General features: G+C 37.9%; 1 protein-coding gene across 1 annotated transcript in view; it reads right to left on the reverse strand.

Moving 5' to 3' along the window:
* Positions 1-1,575: 1,575 nt before the first annotated feature.
* Positions 1,576-19,319, reverse strand: part of CAPS2 (calcyphosine 2) — a gene marked incomplete at both ends in the record, with an annotated part of 31,627 nt that continues 13,883 nt past the window's right edge. The window contains 7 exon segments of the mRNA XM_082850453.1: positions 1,576-1,751; positions 10,812-10,821; positions 10,825-10,908; positions 12,870-12,946; positions 12,949-12,988; positions 16,078-16,103; positions 16,262-16,414. Of these exon segments, the coding sequence (XP_082706579.1) occupies positions 1,576-1,751; positions 10,812-10,821; positions 10,825-10,908; positions 12,870-12,946; positions 12,949-12,988; positions 16,078-16,103; positions 16,262-16,414 (566 nt within the window).

The raw sequence follows: 19,319 nt of genomic DNA on the forward strand, positions 1-19,319 counted from the left end.
AAAAATATTACATGCATATTGAACACCCAGAGTTATTAGTCATTTTAATGTAAAAACAATTTGTAGGGTTTAAAATGACTATAGTTGGATAAATGTTTCCAAGAAAAAGAATGTGACTCAGAAATAGTGTTATAGACTTATTTCTGTCAAAACATCTTCCAGCATATTGTTTTAATTACAATAACCTAATTGAAGAAGGAATAAAGAATTTAGCTAGAGAAAATAGCACTAAAATGTCCAGGTATATTTTGTTTCTGATATTTCAGTAGAAAGTTTTACTACCTCCTCGAATCTTGAAAAAGTACTACTTTAAATTTATGGGGCTCACGCACATCACATTTCTGATAATGTTGTCAAAATATGAAGTTATATGCCAAAATTCATATTCTACACAATATGTATTTTCATTTTTGAACCACTTCTTATTTTGCTTGACACTATTTTTTATAGTTTGTTTTATCTTAATACATAAAATTTTAAATCATAAACTTGAAAATAACACTATAAAGTTTTTTCTTTCTCTCTGCATTTCCAAAGAGATGTGAGGAACATAGAAGAATTTATAAAGAATGATTGCATCTAACTGTTAAATAAGATCTATTTTGAAAAAAATGTTTCAGTTGTTTAGTATACCACAAAGAGGTGTTATTTAGGATAGCATGCGTTCATTTTAGGACACAGATGAACTTTTTACATTTTGGTTAAGAATTACTAAATTATCCTTTAGTCCATACAAGTGATAACATACTTTTTGAGTTCTTTATTTAATATTCTAAGAAAATATTTCTCTTCCCATTTTGTATTGTTTCTAGTTAAATAATAATTCTGTGCAGGTAATAGGAATTGCAGTTAAAAACAGAATAAAATAACAAATAGAACTGGTCACCAGAATAATTACATTGTGCTCTATTGAACAAGCAATAGTACATGATTTGGAAGACAAGAATTCACAAGTCAGTGTTTAAATAAGCATTTGAGGGGTAAGCCTCCACCATTCTAAATATTTATGTACAGAAAACATCTATAATCACACTGCATGGAAAGTTTCTTTTGCATATCCTTTAATTCATTTAACATTTTCAGATGTTTGAAGCAAGCTGAACTATTTCAGTCTCATAGGCTTTGGGTCCAAGTCTAGTTCATCAAATTGGGAATGGTGGCAATTATATTTTGGGGAATGGGTAGCAAAAAAAATCAATGGACAAGAAACGTGGTTACTGTATAGCTGCTCACCTATTGTTTGATACAGATGTTACTTTTCTATGAAGGCTAATAAAATATGACCTACTAAAATAACTTGAATAATTACTTATTCAAGATAAGTAATAAATCAGAAAGACAGATCTTTATAAACTTATAAGCAGGCGAGCACTCGTATATGTGTGTGAGTATACACATACCCTTACATCTATCTTTCTGAATACCTCTCTTTCCAGGTTCAACTTTTTTGAGAAAACAACAAACGAACAGAATAATGAGAGCCCTAGAAAAATACATTCCAGTGTTTGATACCTTAAATTCAATTCATCTCTCCTTTAAAATGCTTAGTACTGATGATATACTCATTTTAAAAAACTAGATCCCCCATGGAGTATGTAAGATATTAACAAAATCTTCATCATCTACTATCCCTATACTTAGACCTTCATAGTGATCTTCAAATTCACCATATGACACTTCATCAGACTTACTGCAGGCATCTTTCAGTGTTTCTAGAAAAGATGTTTTGATTTCTTCCTCTGTGGAATGTCCTGTAAAATAGTACTGACTATGAAACAATGTCCTTAAAAGTTCAGTGAAATGGCTGATGATAATAAAGAAATACTTAAGTCACCTGATGAAATCTTTCCAACAATTTGAAATCTTATGTCAAACTACCCTGCAATTTATTTAAACATTTTCTTGCATGAACTAGAATTTAATGGTGAGGACTTCAACACACATTTGAAGCATCTTTTAAAAGCGTCTGACAGGATGTGTCCTTATGTGTAGGCAAAATAACAGTTACTACTGTAGATATTCTTGTATTTGTTAATGTTTTAGAGAACTCGGTTTCATTCCCATTAGAAATGAGGAAAGAAGAAAACAAGTAAATAGTTTCATGATTTATAGGCTGATAACACAGTAATGCAATGTGTTAAAGGCATTAGTTACTTTATGAAGCAGTTACTCATAACTGCAGCTAGAAAATATTACTGCAAACACAGGATTCAGAGGCCTATGAAAATCTTTGCTGGAAGAAATTTTACTTGATTAACTCATTCTATTTTTAATCTCTGACATTAAGTAGGCTATTTCCACTGGTCGGTTATACTAAATATGATTAAATTTTACCCATAGGAAGATGCTATTGAGAATCACATATGTAACAAAAAAAATTGAATTCTTTAGTTTGTTATTTAAACTGAGAACATAAAATATCTAATTCATCCTTTTTTAAAAATTCATTTGATTTTTTAATTCAGAAAAAGAACAATAATCTATTTAAATAATACCTTTGATTATATTATGGCCAGCTAAAGGAAAGAGTGATCTCAGCTTAAATACTTTTTCCTTAGGGAGGAAATATTAGGATATTTTCTGTACCTTCAAATTTTGATAGACATATTTATGTTCATTATATGATAGCTCCATCCCTAGAGAAAGCCATTTCCTTATTCTGCCTTAAATCTTGAAGCATAAGCAGTTAGAGTAAAACTAATTCAGAGAACTTGCACATGTAATTATGTATCCTCTAAATCTATTCTGTTCTAACTCAATTTCATCACTATCTCCTCAACAGGAAATAAAAGTTAATCTCAATTATAAACATAAAAGAAAAAAATAAGTACAGATAATAGACCTCAGAATTTTTAAATTAAGAAGCTCTCCAGTTGCTGCTAACGTGTTTAAGAAGAAAGAGCTCCATGGCCGACCACTTACAGGAAAGAACTCATAGGGCTAAATAACTCATCCAGTATCACACAGACAGTAAATGGTTAAGCAGTGAATTACATGGATCTCTCGGATTGGAACTCCCACAGTTTTCCCATTAAACTTTGCAGTATCTCAGGAAGGGCCTCAGCCGTTTATAGTAAAAGAACATACTAAAGTTTACTGTTTGGCTTCAAGATGGCGGAAAAGTAGGACGCGGAGCTCACCTTCCTGCCAACAAAAACATCAGCAATACATCTACATGTGGAACAACTCCTACAGAACACCTACTGAACGCTGGCAGACGACCTCAGACCTCCCAAAAGGCAAGAAACTCCCCTCGTACCTGGGTAGGGCAAAAGAAAAAACAGAGACAAAAGAATAGGGACGGGACCTGCACCAGTGGGAGGGAGCTGTGAAGGAGGAACGATTTCCACGCAGTAGGAAGGCCCTTCGCGGGCGGAGACTGCGGGTGGCAGAGGGGGAAAGCTTAGGACCCGAGGAGGAGAGCGCAGCAACAGGGGTGCGGAGGGCAAAGCGGAGAGATTTCCGCACGGAGGATCAGGGCCGACCGGCACTCACCAGCCCGAGGGGCTTGTCTGCTCACCCGCCGGGGCGGGCGGGGCTGGGAGCTGAGGCTGGTGCTTCGGTCGTATCGCAGGGAGAGGACTGGGGTTGGCTGCATGAACACACCCTGAAGGGGGCTAGTGCGCCACAGCTAGCCGGGAGGGAGTCCGGGAAAAAGTCTGGAGCTACCGAAGCGGCAAGAGACTTTTTCTTGCCTCATTGTTTCCTGGTGTGCGAGGAGAGGGGATTAAGAGCGCCGCTTAAAGGAGCTCCAGAGACGGGCGCGAGCCGCGGCTAAAAGCGCGGACGCCAGAGACGGGCATGAGACGCTAAGGCTGCTGCTGCCGCCACCAAGAAGCCTGTGTGCGAGCACAGGTCACTATCCACACCCCCCTTCCGGGGAGCCTGTGCAGCCCGCCACTGCCAGGGCCCCGTGATCCGGGGACAACTTCCCCGGGAGAACGCACGGCGCGCCTCAGGCTAGTGCAACGTCACGCTGGCCTCTGCCTCAGCAGGCTCGCACCGCATCAGTACACCTTCCTCCCTCCAGCCTGAGGGAACCAGAGCCCCCGAAGCAGCTGCTCCTTTAACCCAGTCCTGTCTGAGCGAAGAACAGATGCCCTCAGGCGACCTACACGCAGAGGCGGGGCCAAATCTAAAGCTGAGCCCCGGGAGCTGTGGGAACAAAGAAGAGAAAGGGAAATCTCTCCCAGCAGCCTCAGAAGCAGCGGATTAAACCTCCACAATCAACTTGATGTGCCCTGCATCTGTGGAATACCTGAAGAGACAACGAATCATCACAAATTGAGGAGGTAGACTTTGGGAGCAATGATATATATATGTTTCCCCCTTTTTCTCTTTTTGTGAGTGTGTATGTGTGTGCTTCTGTGTGTGATTTTGTCTGTATAGCTTTGCTTTTACCATTTGTCCTAGGGTTCTCTCTGTCCGTTTTTTTTTTTTTTACTTAAAAAAATTGTTTTGCTTGATATTTATTTTTTATTTTAATAAATTTATTTTATTTTATTTTATCTTCTTTCTTTCTTTCTTTCTTTTCTCCCTTTTATTCTGAGCCATGTGGAGGACAGGCTCTTAGTGCTCCAGCTAGGCGCCAGGGCTGTGTCACTGAGGTGGGAGAGCCAAGTTCAGGACACTGGTCCACAAGAGACCTCCCAGCTCACGTAATATCAAACGGCAAAAATCTCCCAGAGATCTCAATCTCAACGCCAAGACCCACCTCCACTCAACGACCAGCAAGCTACAGTGCAGGATACCCTATGCCAAACAACTAGCAAGACAGGAACACAACCCCATCCATTAGCACAGAGGCTGCCTGAAATCATAATAAGGCCACAGACACCCCAAAACACACCAGCAGACGTGGACCTGCCCACCAGATGGACAAAATCCAGCCTCCTCCACCAGAACACAGGCACCAGTCCCCTCCACCAGGAAGCCTACACAACCCACTGAACCAACCTTAGCCACTGGGAACAGACACCAAAAACAACAGAAACTACGAACCTGCAGCCTGCGAACAGGAGACCCCAAACACAGTAAGTTAAGCAAAATGAGAAGACAGAGATACACACAGCAGATGAAGGAGCAAGTCAAAAACCCACCAGACCTAAAAAATGAAGAGGAAATAGGCAGTCTACCTGAAAAAGAATTCAGAATAATGATAGTAAAGATGATCCACAATCTTGGAATAGAATGGAGAAAATAAAAGAAACGTTTAACAAGGACCTAGAAGAACTAAAGAGCAAACAAACAGAGATGAAAAACACAATAAATGAAATTAAAAATTCTCTAGAAGGGATCAATAGCAGAATAACAGAGGCAGAAGAACGGGTAAGTGACCTGGAAGATAAAATAGTGGAAATAACTACTGCAGAGCAGAATAAAGAAAAAAGAATGAAAAGAATTGAGGACAGTCTCAGAGACCTCTGGGACAACATTAAATGCACCAACATTCGAATTGTAGGGGTCCCAGAAGAAGAAGAGAAAAAGAAATGGACTGAGAAAATATTTGAAGAGATTATAGTTGAAAACTTCTCTAATATGGGAAGGGAAATAGTTAATCAAGTCCAGGAAGAACAGAGAATCCCATACAGGATAAATGCAAGGAGAAACACGCCAAGACATATTAATGAAACTATCAAAAATTAAATACAACAAATATTAAAAGCAGCAAGGGAAAAACAGCAAGTAACACATAAAGGAATCCCCATAAGGTTAACAGCTGAAAGGGAAAAACAGCAAATAACACATAAGGGAATCCCCATAAGGATAACAGCTGATCTTTCAGCAGACACTCTGCAAGCCAGAAGGGAGTGGCAGGACATATTTAAAATGATGAAAGAGAAAAACCTACAACCAAGATTACCCAGCAAGGATCTCATTCAGATTTGATGGAGAAATTAAATGTTTTACAGAAAAGCAAAAGCTAAGAGAATTCAGCACCACCAAACCAGCTTTACAACAAATGCTAAAGGAAGTTCTCTAGGCAGGAAACAAAAGAGAAGGAAAAGACCTACAATAGCAAACCCAAAACAATTAAGAAAATGGTCATAGGAACATACATATCAATAATTACCTTAAATGTAAATGGATTAAATGCTCCAACCAAAAGGCATAGACTGGCTGAATGGGTACAAAAACAAGACCCGTATATATGCTGTCTACAAGAGAACCACTTCAGACCTAGGGATACATACAGACTGAAAATGAGGGGATGGAAAAAGATATTTCATGCAAATGGAAATCAAAAGAAAGCTGGAGTAGCAATTCTCATATCAGACAAAATAGACTTTAAAACAAAGACTATTACAAGAGACAAAGAAGGACACTACATAATGATCAAGGGATCAATCCAAGAAGAAGAAATAGCAATTGTAAATACTTATGCACCCAACATAGGAGCACTTCAATATATAAGAAAAATACTAAGAGACATAAAAGGGGAAATCGACAGTAACACAATCATGGTAGGGGACTTTAACACCCCACTTTCACCATGGACAGATCATCCAAGATGAAAATAAATAAGGAAACACAAGCTTTAAATGACACATTAAACAAGATGGACTTAATTGATATTTATAGGACATTCCATCCCAAAACAACAGAATACACATTCTTCTCAAGTGCTCATGGAACATTCTCCAGGATAGATCATATCTTGGGTCACAAACCAAGCCTTGGTAAGTTGAAGAAAATTGAAATCGTATCAAGTATCTTTTCTGACCACAATGCCATGTGACTAGATATCAATTACAGCAAAAAATCTGTAGGAAATACAAACACATGGAGGCTAAACAACACACTACTTAAGAACCAAGAGATCACTGAAGAAATCACAAGAGTAAATCAAAAAATACCTAGAAACAAATGACAATGAAAACACAATAACCGAAAACCTATGGGATACAGCAAGAGCAGTTCTAAGAGGGAAGTTTGTAGCAATACAGTCCTACCTCAAGAAACAAGAAACATCTCAAATAAATAACCTAATATTACACCCAAAGCAATTAGAGAAAGAAGAACAAAAAAAGTCCAAAGTTAGCAGAAGGAAAGAAATCATAAAGATCAGATCAGAAATAAATGAAAAAGAAATGAAGGAAATGGTAGCAAAGATCAATAAAACTAAAAGCTGATTCTCTGAGAAGATAAAATCATAAATCATTAGGCAGACTTATCAAGAAAAAAAGGAAGAAGACTCAAATCAATAGAATTAGAAATGAAAAAGGAGAAGTAACAACTGACACTGCAGAAATACAAGGGATCATGAGAGATTACTAAAAGGAACTATATGCCAATAAAATGGACAACCTGGAAGAAATGGACAAATTCTCAGAAATTCACAACCTTCAGAGAATGAACCAAGAAGAAATAGAAAATATGAACAGACCAATCACAAGCACTGAAATTGAAACTGTGATTAAAAATCTTCCAACAAACAAAAGCCCAGGACCAGATGGCTTCACAGGAGCAATCTATCAAACATTTAGAGAAGAGCTAACACCTATCCTTCTCAAACTCTTCCAAAATATAGCAGAGGGAGGAACACGCCCAAACTCATTCTACGAGGCCACCATCACTCTGATACCAAAACCAGAAAAAGATGTCACAAAGAAAGAAAACTACAGGCCAATATCACTTATGAACATAGATGCAGAAATCCTCAACAAAATACTAGTAAACAGAATCCAACAGCACATTAAAAGGATCATACATTATGATCAAGTGGAGTTTATCCCAGGAATGCAAGGATTCTTCAATATTTGCAAATCAATCAACGTGATACACCATATTAACAAGTTGAAGGAAAAAACCATATTATCATCTCAATAGATGCAGAGAAAGCTTTTGACAAAATTCAACACCCATTTATGATAAAAACCCTCCAGAAAGCAGGCATAGAGGGAACTTTCCTCAACATAATAAAGGCCATATATGACAAACCCACAGCCAACATCATCCTCAATGGTGAAAAACTGAAAGCATTTCCACTAAGATCAGGAATGCCCACTCTCACCACTATTATTCAACATAGTTTTGGAAGTTTTAGTCACAGCAATCAGAGAAGAAAAAGATATAAAAGGAATCCAAATTGGAAAAGAAGAAATAAAGCTGTCACTGTTTGCAGATGACATGATACTATATATAGAGAATCCTAAAGATGCTACTAGAAAACTACTAGAGCTAATCAATGAAGTTGGTACAGTAGCAGGATACAAAAGTAATGCACAGGGCTTCCCTGGTGGCGCAGTGGTTGAGAGTCCACCTGCTGATGCAGGGGACACGGGTTCTTGCCCCAGTCCAGGAAGATCCCACATGCCATGGAACGGCTGGGCCTGTGAGCCATGGCTGCTGAGCCTGCGCATCCAGAGCCTGTGCTCCGCAATGGGAGAGGCCACAACAGTGACAGGCCCGCGTACTGCAAAAGAAGAAAAAAAAGCACAGAAATCTCTTGCATTCCTATACACCAATGGAGGAAAATATAAAAGTGAAAGTAATAAAACACTCCCATTTACCATTGCAACAAAAAGAATAAAATATCTAGGAATAAACCTACCTAAGGAGACAAAAGACCCGTATACAGAAAATTATACAACACAGATGAAAGAAATTAAAGATGATACAAATAGATGGAGAGATATACCATATTCTTGGATTGGAAGAATCAACATTGTGAAAATGACTCTACTACCCAAAGCAATCTACAGATTCAATGCAATCCCTATCAAACTACCACTGGCATTTTTCACAGAACTAGAAGAAAAAATTTCACACTTTGTATGTTAACACAAAAGACCCCGAATAGACACAGCAATCTTGAGAAAGAAAAACGCAGGTGGAGGAATCAGGCTCCCTTACTTCCGACTATACTACAAAGCTACAGTAATCAAGACAGTATGGTACTGGCACAAAAACAGAAATATAGATCAATGGAACAGGATGGAAAGCCCAGAGATAAACCCATGCACATATGGTCACCTTATCTTTGATAAAGGAGGCAAGAATATACAGTGGAGAAAAGACAGCCTCTTCAATAAGTGATGCTGTGAAAACTGCTTGGACAGCTACATGGAAAATAATGAAATTAGAACACTCCCTAACACCATACACAAAAATAAACTGAAAATGGATTAAAGACCTAAATGTAAGGCCAGACACTATCAAACTCTTAGAGGAAAACATAGGCAGGGGCTTCCCTGGTGGCGCACTGGTTGAGAGTCCGCCTGCCGATGCAGGGGACACAGGTTTGTGCCCCGGTCTGGGAAGATCCCACATGCCGCAGAGCGGTGGGCCCGTGAACCATGGCCACTGAGCCTGCACGTCCGGAGCCTGTGCTCCGCAACGGGAGAGGCCACAACAGTGAGAGGCCCACGTACAAAAACAAAAAACAAAAAAACCAAAAACATAGGCAGAACACTCTATGATGTAAATCACAGCGAGATTCTTTTTGACCCACCTCCTGGAGAAATGGAAATAAAAACAAAAATAAACAAATGGGACCTAATGAAACTTAAAAGCTTTTGCACAGCCAAGGAAACCATGAACAAGACCAAAAGACAACCCTCAGAATGGGAGAAAATATTTGCAAATGAAGCAACCGACAAAGGATTAATCTCCAAAATTTGCAAGCAGCTCATATAGCTCAATATCAAAAAAACAACCCAAACCAAAAATGGGCAGAAGACCTAAATAGACATTTCTCCAAAGAAGATATACAGATTGCCAACACACACATGAAAGAATGCTCAACATCATTAATCATTAGAGAAATGCAAATCAAAACTAAAATGAGATATCATCTCACACCCGTCAGAATGGCCATCATCCAAATATCTAGAAACAATAAATGCTGGAGAGGTTATGGAGAAAAGGGAACCCTCTTGCACTGTTGGTGGGAATGTAAATTGATACAGCCACTATGGAGAACAGTATGGAGGTTCCTTAAAAAACTAAAAATAGAACTACCATACGTCCCAGCAATCCCACTACTGGGCATATACCCTGAGAAAACCATAACTGAAAAAGAGTCATGTACCAAAATGGTCATTGCAGCTCTATTTACAATAGCCAGGACATGGAAACAACCTACGTGTCCACCAACAGATGAATGGATAAAGAAGATGTGACACATATATACAATGGAATAGTACTCAGCCATAAAATGGAATGAAACTGAGTTATTTGTAGTGAGGTGGATGGACCTAGAGTCTGTCATATAGAGTGAAGTAAGTCAGAAAGAGAAAAACAAATACAATATGCTAACACAGATATATGGACTCTAAAAAAAAAAAAAGAAAAGAAAATGGTCAGAAGAACCTAGGGGCAAGAGGAGAATAAAGATGCAGACCTACTAGAGAATGGACTTGAGGATACGGGGAGGGGGAAGGGTAAGCTGGGACAAAGTGAGAGAGTGGCATGGAGATATATACACTACCAAATGTAAAGTAGCTAGCTAATGGGAAGCAGCCACATAGCACAGGGAGATCAGCTCGGTGCTTTGTGACCACCTAGAGGGGTGGGATAGGGAGGGTGGGAGGGAGACGCGAGAGGGAAGAGATATGGGGACATATGTTTATGTATAACTGATTCACTTTGTTATAAAGCAGAAACTGACATGCCATTGTAAAGCAATTATACTCTAATAAACATGTTAAAAAAAAAAAGAAGCTCTCACATTTCTGGTTTAAAAAATAATTGTTTATTTCCTCACTTAATGGCCTCAAGTCCATGCTATGAATTAATATAATTTAAAGATATTACTTTGATTAACTCACATTTTAGAAATCTAATGTATTTTCACTTGTAATGATTACCTGAAATTACTTAAGGATGCTTCTTTGCACAATAACATTTTCTTATGTCTATAACAGACGCACTGCCTGTTTTGTTAAAATCCATTTTCATAAAGGCCTAAATAAAGAGAGAAGTGTTATTTTTTTCTGTGAAATCATTAGAACCTAATTTTCTATTCTGCAGTAGGTTATTTTTTACCTCTAAACAAGACAGTTTAAAGTACTAAACTGGTATATGAAGGAAGCATCATGAAAACAGGGAGAAAGATATTGGAGCAAGATATTAGGTAACCTGCACTTAAGGTGCACTACCACTTTCTAGCACCCTGACCTTGAGAAAGTAACTTAACCTCTGTTACCCTGGCTTTCCTCTTCTGCACACTGAGGAGTTGGGTAAAAGACCTCTCCGGTAACTTTCAGCTCTACGAATCACATGAAATTGATAAATGGCCAAGACAAATGACCAGGAGTATTTTGAGTCAAAAAGTAAACCTGCAAATATTCCATTACTAAAATCAATGAGAAAGTTAAATAATTCTTAAATGGGTTTTGTTACTCTATTTCCTGAAATTTAACACTACCTTTTGAAATGCTAGTTGTTTTATCACTCCTCTAATTCAATGCAATTCTGAGGATCATAAAATATATTTTATTGAGAAGAGGAGTGTGTCCATAGAAACATACAACTGACCAAAAGCACCATCCTACATTTGCAGATGAGTCAAAACTAGAATCAAGTTTGTTTATTCACAATAATGTCACAGGTATGTGGTACCCGTTGTGGGCTGAATTGCATCCTCCCCAAAATTCATATGTTGAAGCCCTAACCCCCAGTACCTCAGTGTGTGACTACAGAAAAAGATAGAGCCTTTAAAGAGGTGATTAAGGTAAAATGAAATCATTAGGGTGGGCCCTAATCCAATATGACTGGTATCCTCATAAGAAGAGGAGACTAGGACACAGACAACACAGACTGAGGGATGCCCATGAGAACACAGGGAGAAGACAGCCAGTTAATTACAAGCCAAGGAAAGCAGCCTCAGGAGAAACCAAACCTAATGACACCTTGATCTTGGACTTCTAGCCTCCAGAATTGTGAGACAACAAATTTCTGTCATGTAAGTCACCCAGTCTATGGTATTTGTGATGGTAGCCCTAGCAAACTAAGTCTACTTTTGTCCTCTATTCCCAGGACCAAGACTTATGAAAGAGACAACCCTCCAGTTTCTACTCCTGATACTCACGCCTATCACTAGGACATGTAAGGTAAAAATATATGCAAATTTATAAATATTATGTGGTGAATTTGCTTAACATAAGGTTTTTATTTTGTCTTTTGGCCAGTAAAGATAAAGATTTTGACATTTTCTATTGGAGATTTGTACCCAATGTAATTGTTCATACTACCTTATTCACAATAGCTTTGTTTCAGTATTAGATAAATATACATTTTATATTAGGTACATATACAAAAGAAAAAGGAAACTACATTGCTCAAAAGCATGCTCTAAAAATGGCTACCAGAACCTAAGTAATATCTTCTCTCCTACATAAGTCAGAGCTCCTGTTTTTAATTTACAATTTAACATGATCATTTTAATTTTCATTTTAACATTTAGCATGCATATTTAAAAAGTAGACAAACGTGTTTTAGTCATCATCCTAAGATAATGTGCATTGAGCCTTGACACTGGGACAGCTATAATGCTCATAATTTTACATGTAATACCTTAGACCAGTTCTGTGAGATAAGAAACTGAGGCTTGGAAATATTTTATAATAGATATAGACATATAGCTATATGGAGCCAGCAATTTATGGAATTAGTAATTTGTGAACTGAAATTTAATTTCAGATTTTATTTTCCTTTTACAATATTTTCCTAAAACATAGGCATAAGTTATGTCGCTTTATACTGGGTAGATTTGTATGTGTATGTGTGTGTTTGTGTTTTACTAAACCCAAAATACATTACAGGGAAAGGAATTTAAAACATTTTCAAAGGTAATTCATTAAAGATTTAAAAGAAAGAACCTAAAAATCTATTGAAAGTAACTGTTTGAAAGATTACTTCGTTTCCTTTTGAACAAATGATTTTCTGTATTCATTCATTTCACCTATAACGGTATGCTTGAATTCTCTGTAATCAACCTTACATTGCCATAACCATTTAGAATTAGCCACAAAGACTCAAAATCCTAGAAATAATTACACAGAGACCACTGTTACACCTTTAAGTTATATATGGCTACAACAATAATCATCATAATAGCATTTTGTTACATCTGTTGTAGCCCTAGACAAGGTAGTGGACTTAATAAGAAAATTCCAAAAAGTTACATATAAATCCAATCAAAGGGACTAAAAAAGCTTATTTAGAGGAACTCTGTAGTGGACAGTTCCATAAAGTTAAGAAATATTTAAGAGTGGCAATAAAGCACAAATGTATCTTTTTTTTTTTTTTTTTTTTTTTTTTGTGGTACGCGGGCCTCTCACTGTTGTGGCCTCTCCCGTTGTGGAGCACAGGCTCCAGACGTGCAGGCTCAGTGACCATGGCTCATGGGCCCAGCCGCTCCATGGCATGTGGGATCTTCCTGGACCGGGGCACAAACCCGTGTCCCCTGCATCAGCAGGCGGACTCTCAACCACTGCGCCACCAGGGAAGCCCCAAATGTATCTTTTTAAATTTATTTTTTTTCAATAAAAAATGCTTACCATTCACTTGAATTTGACCATTTCATTATCTTTAATGTATTATATCAGTGACAATTAAGAAGTCACTTCACTTACTGGAATGCCTCCAAAAGGCATTAGGATACTGACTGTACTTCTGCTAGTCTTCATACTTGAAAGTATAAGAGATTTGAATGACTCTAACAATTATTCCATGATTTACACTGAAAGGTGCTGTTTTGAATAGATCCCTTATGCCAATTTATTCATTTTACCATTGCCACTTACTTCTTTGGCAAATGCACTATTTAACAGAATATTCTATTCATAAAGTTCCTAACAACAACAACAAAAATACAGTATGAGATTTTCTTAAACTCAGGTAAATAGATTTTCAATATTTCAGTCAAGTTGTTAGCTTTAAATGAGAATATAAATGAAACGTCTAGCAAGGTGACTGACAAATAATGGTTACCCCCAAAATATTCTCTTCCATTTCCTTCTAATTTTTTCAATTAAAATTTTAATAAGGAAACTTAAGACACCCTGCCCCACCCCCACCCCCCCACAGTTCTCAACAACCCATACATTTTTTTTGGTCTGTTGTAATGCCCTGTACATGAAAAGCCTTTAAGGTCTATAAAATGAGCTTTTAAGAGTGAAATTGAGCTTAATCTTTAAAATCATACGTAATATGGATAGAAGATGAATTTGCTCACCCAACTCAAGGGATACTAGAATTAAAAGATAATGCTAGAAGCTTAAAAGAAACATTTTTCAAGAATTGAATAATTTACCAAAAGTTGCAACAAATTTATATAACTCTTTCTAAAATATGGTGCAGGATGGAAAATGATAATTCAGTTGAAACAAAACTAAGGTATATTTATTGATAGTATCTCTATATAAATTAGGCTATTTAGGGGGCATACCAATTTTTTAAAATTTCAAATTAGTAAGAATGACTTTGCCTTCCCCCAAACTAGTGCCAGAATTAGACCCAGGTTGGTGATTCTTATGTTCTTGTTTTTGCTTCTCATTGCATGGGCAGTCTCCAGTGATATTATAGAGGAAAAGAAAAAACAGGGTATAAGACACCACATCTTTCTAATTTTCTATTGCTATTTTATTACTATTATTATTATTATTAATGCAAGGAAGAGATGAAGTTAGATAATCCCTAGTGTGTGTCACTAGGTGGGCCATAAGGTTAAACATTGTAAAAAACACAAGACAGGTATCGCACAGCAATGATAAGCAATACCATACTAGCACAGAAGTTTACAATTGATAAAGCATGTAATTTTCTCATTTGAGTTTCAAAGCAACTCTGACTATAATTATTATCTCTGGATTGCTCCAGCAGAGTCTGTCTGTCAGAAAAGTGAAAAGGCCTATTTAAGATCACACATTTCAAATGTTAAGGCTAGAACTTGAACCTTGATCTCATAAATTCAATTTCCAGTGTTCCTCCCACAAAATGTACTATATCTTGTGACAAGACGATTTGAAGCAAAAGAGAACAATGCAAGAGAATGCCTTATCTAAAACCCTTGAGGTAGACATGTTTCAAATTCATATACACTCAGGAGAAAATCCAAACTTCTGAGCATAGCGTGCAAAGCTTTAATGTAATGGACCCTGCTAGGCTTATTTCTCTCCATTCTTCTCCTTTCCTTCCTTCCACCTATCTATCTATTTCAACTCATGCATCGTCTATTTATTCAGCACCTGCCAAACGCCAGGTTCTATTCGAGGTATTAGAAATAGAGCAGGAAACAAGAAGCACCTTGGTCTCTGCCCTGATGGAACTTCCATTCTACTGCAGGCAGAGCCAGAGAATATCTACAAAGTGGTATAAAGAAAACAAAATAGATAAATGGTATGGAGAGGATCAGGGATCAGATGGGATGCTCCTTTAGATGGAGGTGTCAGTGTAGTGTTCTTAGCAGAGAAAACCTGAATGATGAGAAAATTCAGCCATGCAAAGGTCTGGTGGAAGATTACTCACAGCAGAGGGAAAGGTAGGGGTGAAACCTCTGGGGCAATTCCTGGAACCTGCCGCATTCCCTCTCCCCTGGAAGCCTTCACATGAGCTTCTCCCTTTCCTGAAGTAGCTATTGTCGGATCCACGCTCCTCCTACCCTCTTGTCTGCTTCATTCCTCCTCATCCTTCAAAACTCAGCTCTGACACATACCCACCTCCAGGAATCCTATGAACTTCCTTCTCCCAGAAATCCTATGAACTTCCTTCTCCTTAACCTGGCTTGCAATTTATCTCACATGTTCTGAAAGCATTCTCTATTTAACACTTATCATGTTGTTTTGTAATCATTTATATTTTTCTTTCCTTTACTTATGAAGACCTTAAGAGTACAGAGTATGTCTTCTCAGAGTTTAGAACAATGCCCACTTATTAGGCTCTTAATAAGTATATGAGGGAGGGATAAATGTTGACATTTAAAAAATCAGCAGGACTTGCCTGATGGCTTAACACTGATAACGAGGCATAAAGAAGGAGACAAATGAACTACTAAAATTTCAGTAGAAAAGTGAATAAGACCACTGAAGAATATTATGTCATTCACTGCAGAGAATTATCTGTGGTACATACATTTTTGGACACTTCTAAGTGAAATACTTTTTTTGTTTTGTTTTACATCTTTATTGGAGTATAATTGCTTTACAATAGTGTGTTAGTTTCTGCTTTATAACAAAGTGAATCAGTTATACATATACATATGTTCCCATCTCTCTTCCCTCTTGCGTCTCCCTCCCTCCCATCCTCCCTATCCCACCCCTCCAGGCGGTCACAAAGCACCGAGCTGATCTCCCTGTGAAATCTGCCTTATCTAAAAGTCCATTTCCTTCCTTGTCCAATTGTTGAAGGTATTTTCTCAATCCAGTCAAAATACGAACACCTCTTTTACATAGCTGTTCTTTTAGCACATCTGTTTAAGAAGAAGAGAGATGGAAACTAATTATTCCTATGCACAAATGTATCAAGTTGCGATTGTCTTTCCGGTAAGAAAATTAAAGTTGATATAACTGACATAAGGGATGTGACTATGCAACCAGATCATAAGTATGACTGACAAAAGGCTTTCAAAAATAGAATGCTCTTAGTAAAGGGGGTTATATACAAAATCACATGTAAAATGTACCAGAGCAATAGCACCACTGTGTGGTGAAAGTGTTGCATTTTATACATAGGAAAATAATGGTTCACTTTATCAGCATGAAAATAACCTAAATGTTACAAATAAAATCTTAGTTTTTTAAAATTTCCCAGGTTTCCTCTTCATCTGTCAAGCCCATATCTTTAATCTCCTTCCTCTTTCTTTGTAATTACCAACTGAATTACAAATTTTTGAGTGATCTGCCTGACATCAATTCATCAGTTCAAAATTTCTAAAATAGTTTGAAATCTTCAAATTGTAGGTTATATATTAAATAGCATCAAGGCTTTGGAATGCTATCCTATCCTTATACATTTAAAGTAACCCTTTCCAGGGCTTCCCTGGTGGCGCAGTGGTAGAGAGTCCGCCTGCGGATGCAGGGGACACGGGTTCGTGCCCCTGGTCCGAGAGGATTCCACATGCCACGGAGCGGCTAGGCCAGTGAGCCATGGCCGCTGAGCCTGTGCGTACAGAGCCTGTGCTCCGCAAGAGGAGAGGCCACAACAGTGAGAGGCCCGCGTACCGCAAAAAAAAAAAAAAAAAAAATGTTCTTCCTTATCCCTCATTCTCCTTGGACCAGTCTGAAGGGGGCCTTGGGAAATATGCCATCTTTGAGGGCTACACAGCCTTCTCAGACTGCTTTCTGCCCACAGAAGTTTAAGGTCTAAGAGTCATTAAAATATCTTGCATTCATTGCTTTTTCATAACAGGTTTACAGTATCTTTGGGAATACACCTCTCTCCAAATCTCTGAAGGTCTTTCAGCTATATGCCTCCAGTCAGTTCCAAGTACCAATACCCGTGCTTAAAGTATAGTTTGGAGAAATTTTCCAATCTTTATTTCTTTGTTTTCTCACCCTGGCGCTTTTCTTTTTCATCTTAATGCCAGTTACCTTGAAACATGAATTTTGGAGAAATGGGTACAGTCTTAACCTGTTCCATTTGCTGAGGCAATTTTTAATCAATTAAGAGGATTTCCTTGGAATCACATACTTCATCTTCTCTTTGCCCTGAGGCTTTTAATCACATGAAAGTTTTACAACATTGGTCTCTCAAAGCCTTTTATATAGAAGCAGCTCCTTTTCCATTTCTCAAAAGCCCCACATTTCTTGATTCTCTCTTTCTGCTTCCAAACTGGCCAGTGTTTTAAATACTTTTATAATATCTTCTTGAACCCACACTACAACCTACAAATACTATTAATTATCTGTTTTCCAACCTCTGCTTAGAGCTTCAAGTTCAATGGACTCATGATCTGCCTCCTGAGTAATAGATCACATTTTTTCAGATATTTTGGCTCTGAATCACATGGATTGCCATCATTACTCTGACATAAGTTTCCTCACTGCTCGCCAACTAACTGGTAAACTCTACCACATAGCTAAGGCAAGCTTGCCACTAACATTTGTGGGCTAGAAGAAGTAAAAAAAATGGAAGCTCACATATAGTCTCATTGTTGGCTCAGTAGATTTTTATTTAGTAAAGAATATGTGGGGCTTCCCTGGTGGCGCAGTGGTTGGGAGTCCGCCTGCCGATGCAGGGGACACGGGTTCATGCCCTGGTCCAGGAAGATCCCACGTGCCGTGGAGCGGCTAGGCCTGTGAGCCATGGCCGCTGAGCCTGCGCGTCCGGAGCCTGTGCTCCGCAACAGGAGAGGCCACAGCAGTGAGAGGCCCGCGTACTGCAAAAAAGAAAAAAAAAAAAAGAATATGTGGTTTCAGGGATTTCATCTAATCTGCTCAGATTTGGATTCGGTCAGGATAATTTTGCTCATTTTCATTGATGTTATTAACTAAATTTCCATTTCTTCTAAAATAATCAAAACTGTCCATTAAAATTATAGCTATAATTTTATAGTTATAACTATAACTACAGGGTTAGGGTTAGGGTTAAAGTTATAATGAATGGTCATCAATTTTAGTATTTTAAATATTTTTTTAAGTTTTTGGAAAATTTAATTGTCTTCTTAAATATTTTTATAAGTATAAGATTATTTGCTATTCTAGTGCTCATATCCATCTACTGGCCAATGTGAAGAACTGATGTCATGCTTCACTTAGGTGACATAAACAACTACATTTATCCCTACTTAACAGTAATAGAAACTTGTTACCATTGCAAAAAGTCTCCTTATCCCTGAAATGGGAATATGAAGAGAGAAGTGAGGAAACAGATCTTCAGTAGTACTTCTAAACAATGTTATATTATGCATGAATCTACTGCTTTCATGCTGAAATGAAAGATTTGACAAGTTGAGCTTTTCTCTTAACCTAAGAGCTTCCATGGTTCAAATCTTTCTTGCACTCTGAAGCAGTGTCTGTCTCCAGTGTCATCAGCAACAATATTCGCAATCCTTTTTACCATTCAGATACAGATGCCTTTTGCTTTAAAAACATGTGGCAAAAGATGCAGACATTCAGTGTTGCGGGTCTCATTGAACCCGTGCTAAGGTTATAATGAGGAGAATCTTTCTCCTCATTTTAAAATAAAGTGTGTGTGTGTGTGTGTGTGTGTGTTTGTAATATGTGATGTCCTATATAGTCTGGACCCAGAGCAGGGATCCTTCCTACCTAGGTCTCAAGAGGTATGAGCTTGGATTTTTATTATGGCTGCACTGCACTTCCAGCAATAAGTTTTACAAGAGGCTAGGCTGAGCCCTGGTATGAAATAAACCCTGA

The sequence above is a fragment of the Leucopleurus acutus genome (genome assembly GCF_964270905.1).
Source record: "Leucopleurus acutus genome assembly, chromosome: 11".
Taxonomy (NCBI): Eukaryota; Metazoa; Chordata; class Mammalia; order Artiodactyla; family Delphinidae; genus Leucopleurus; species Leucopleurus acutus.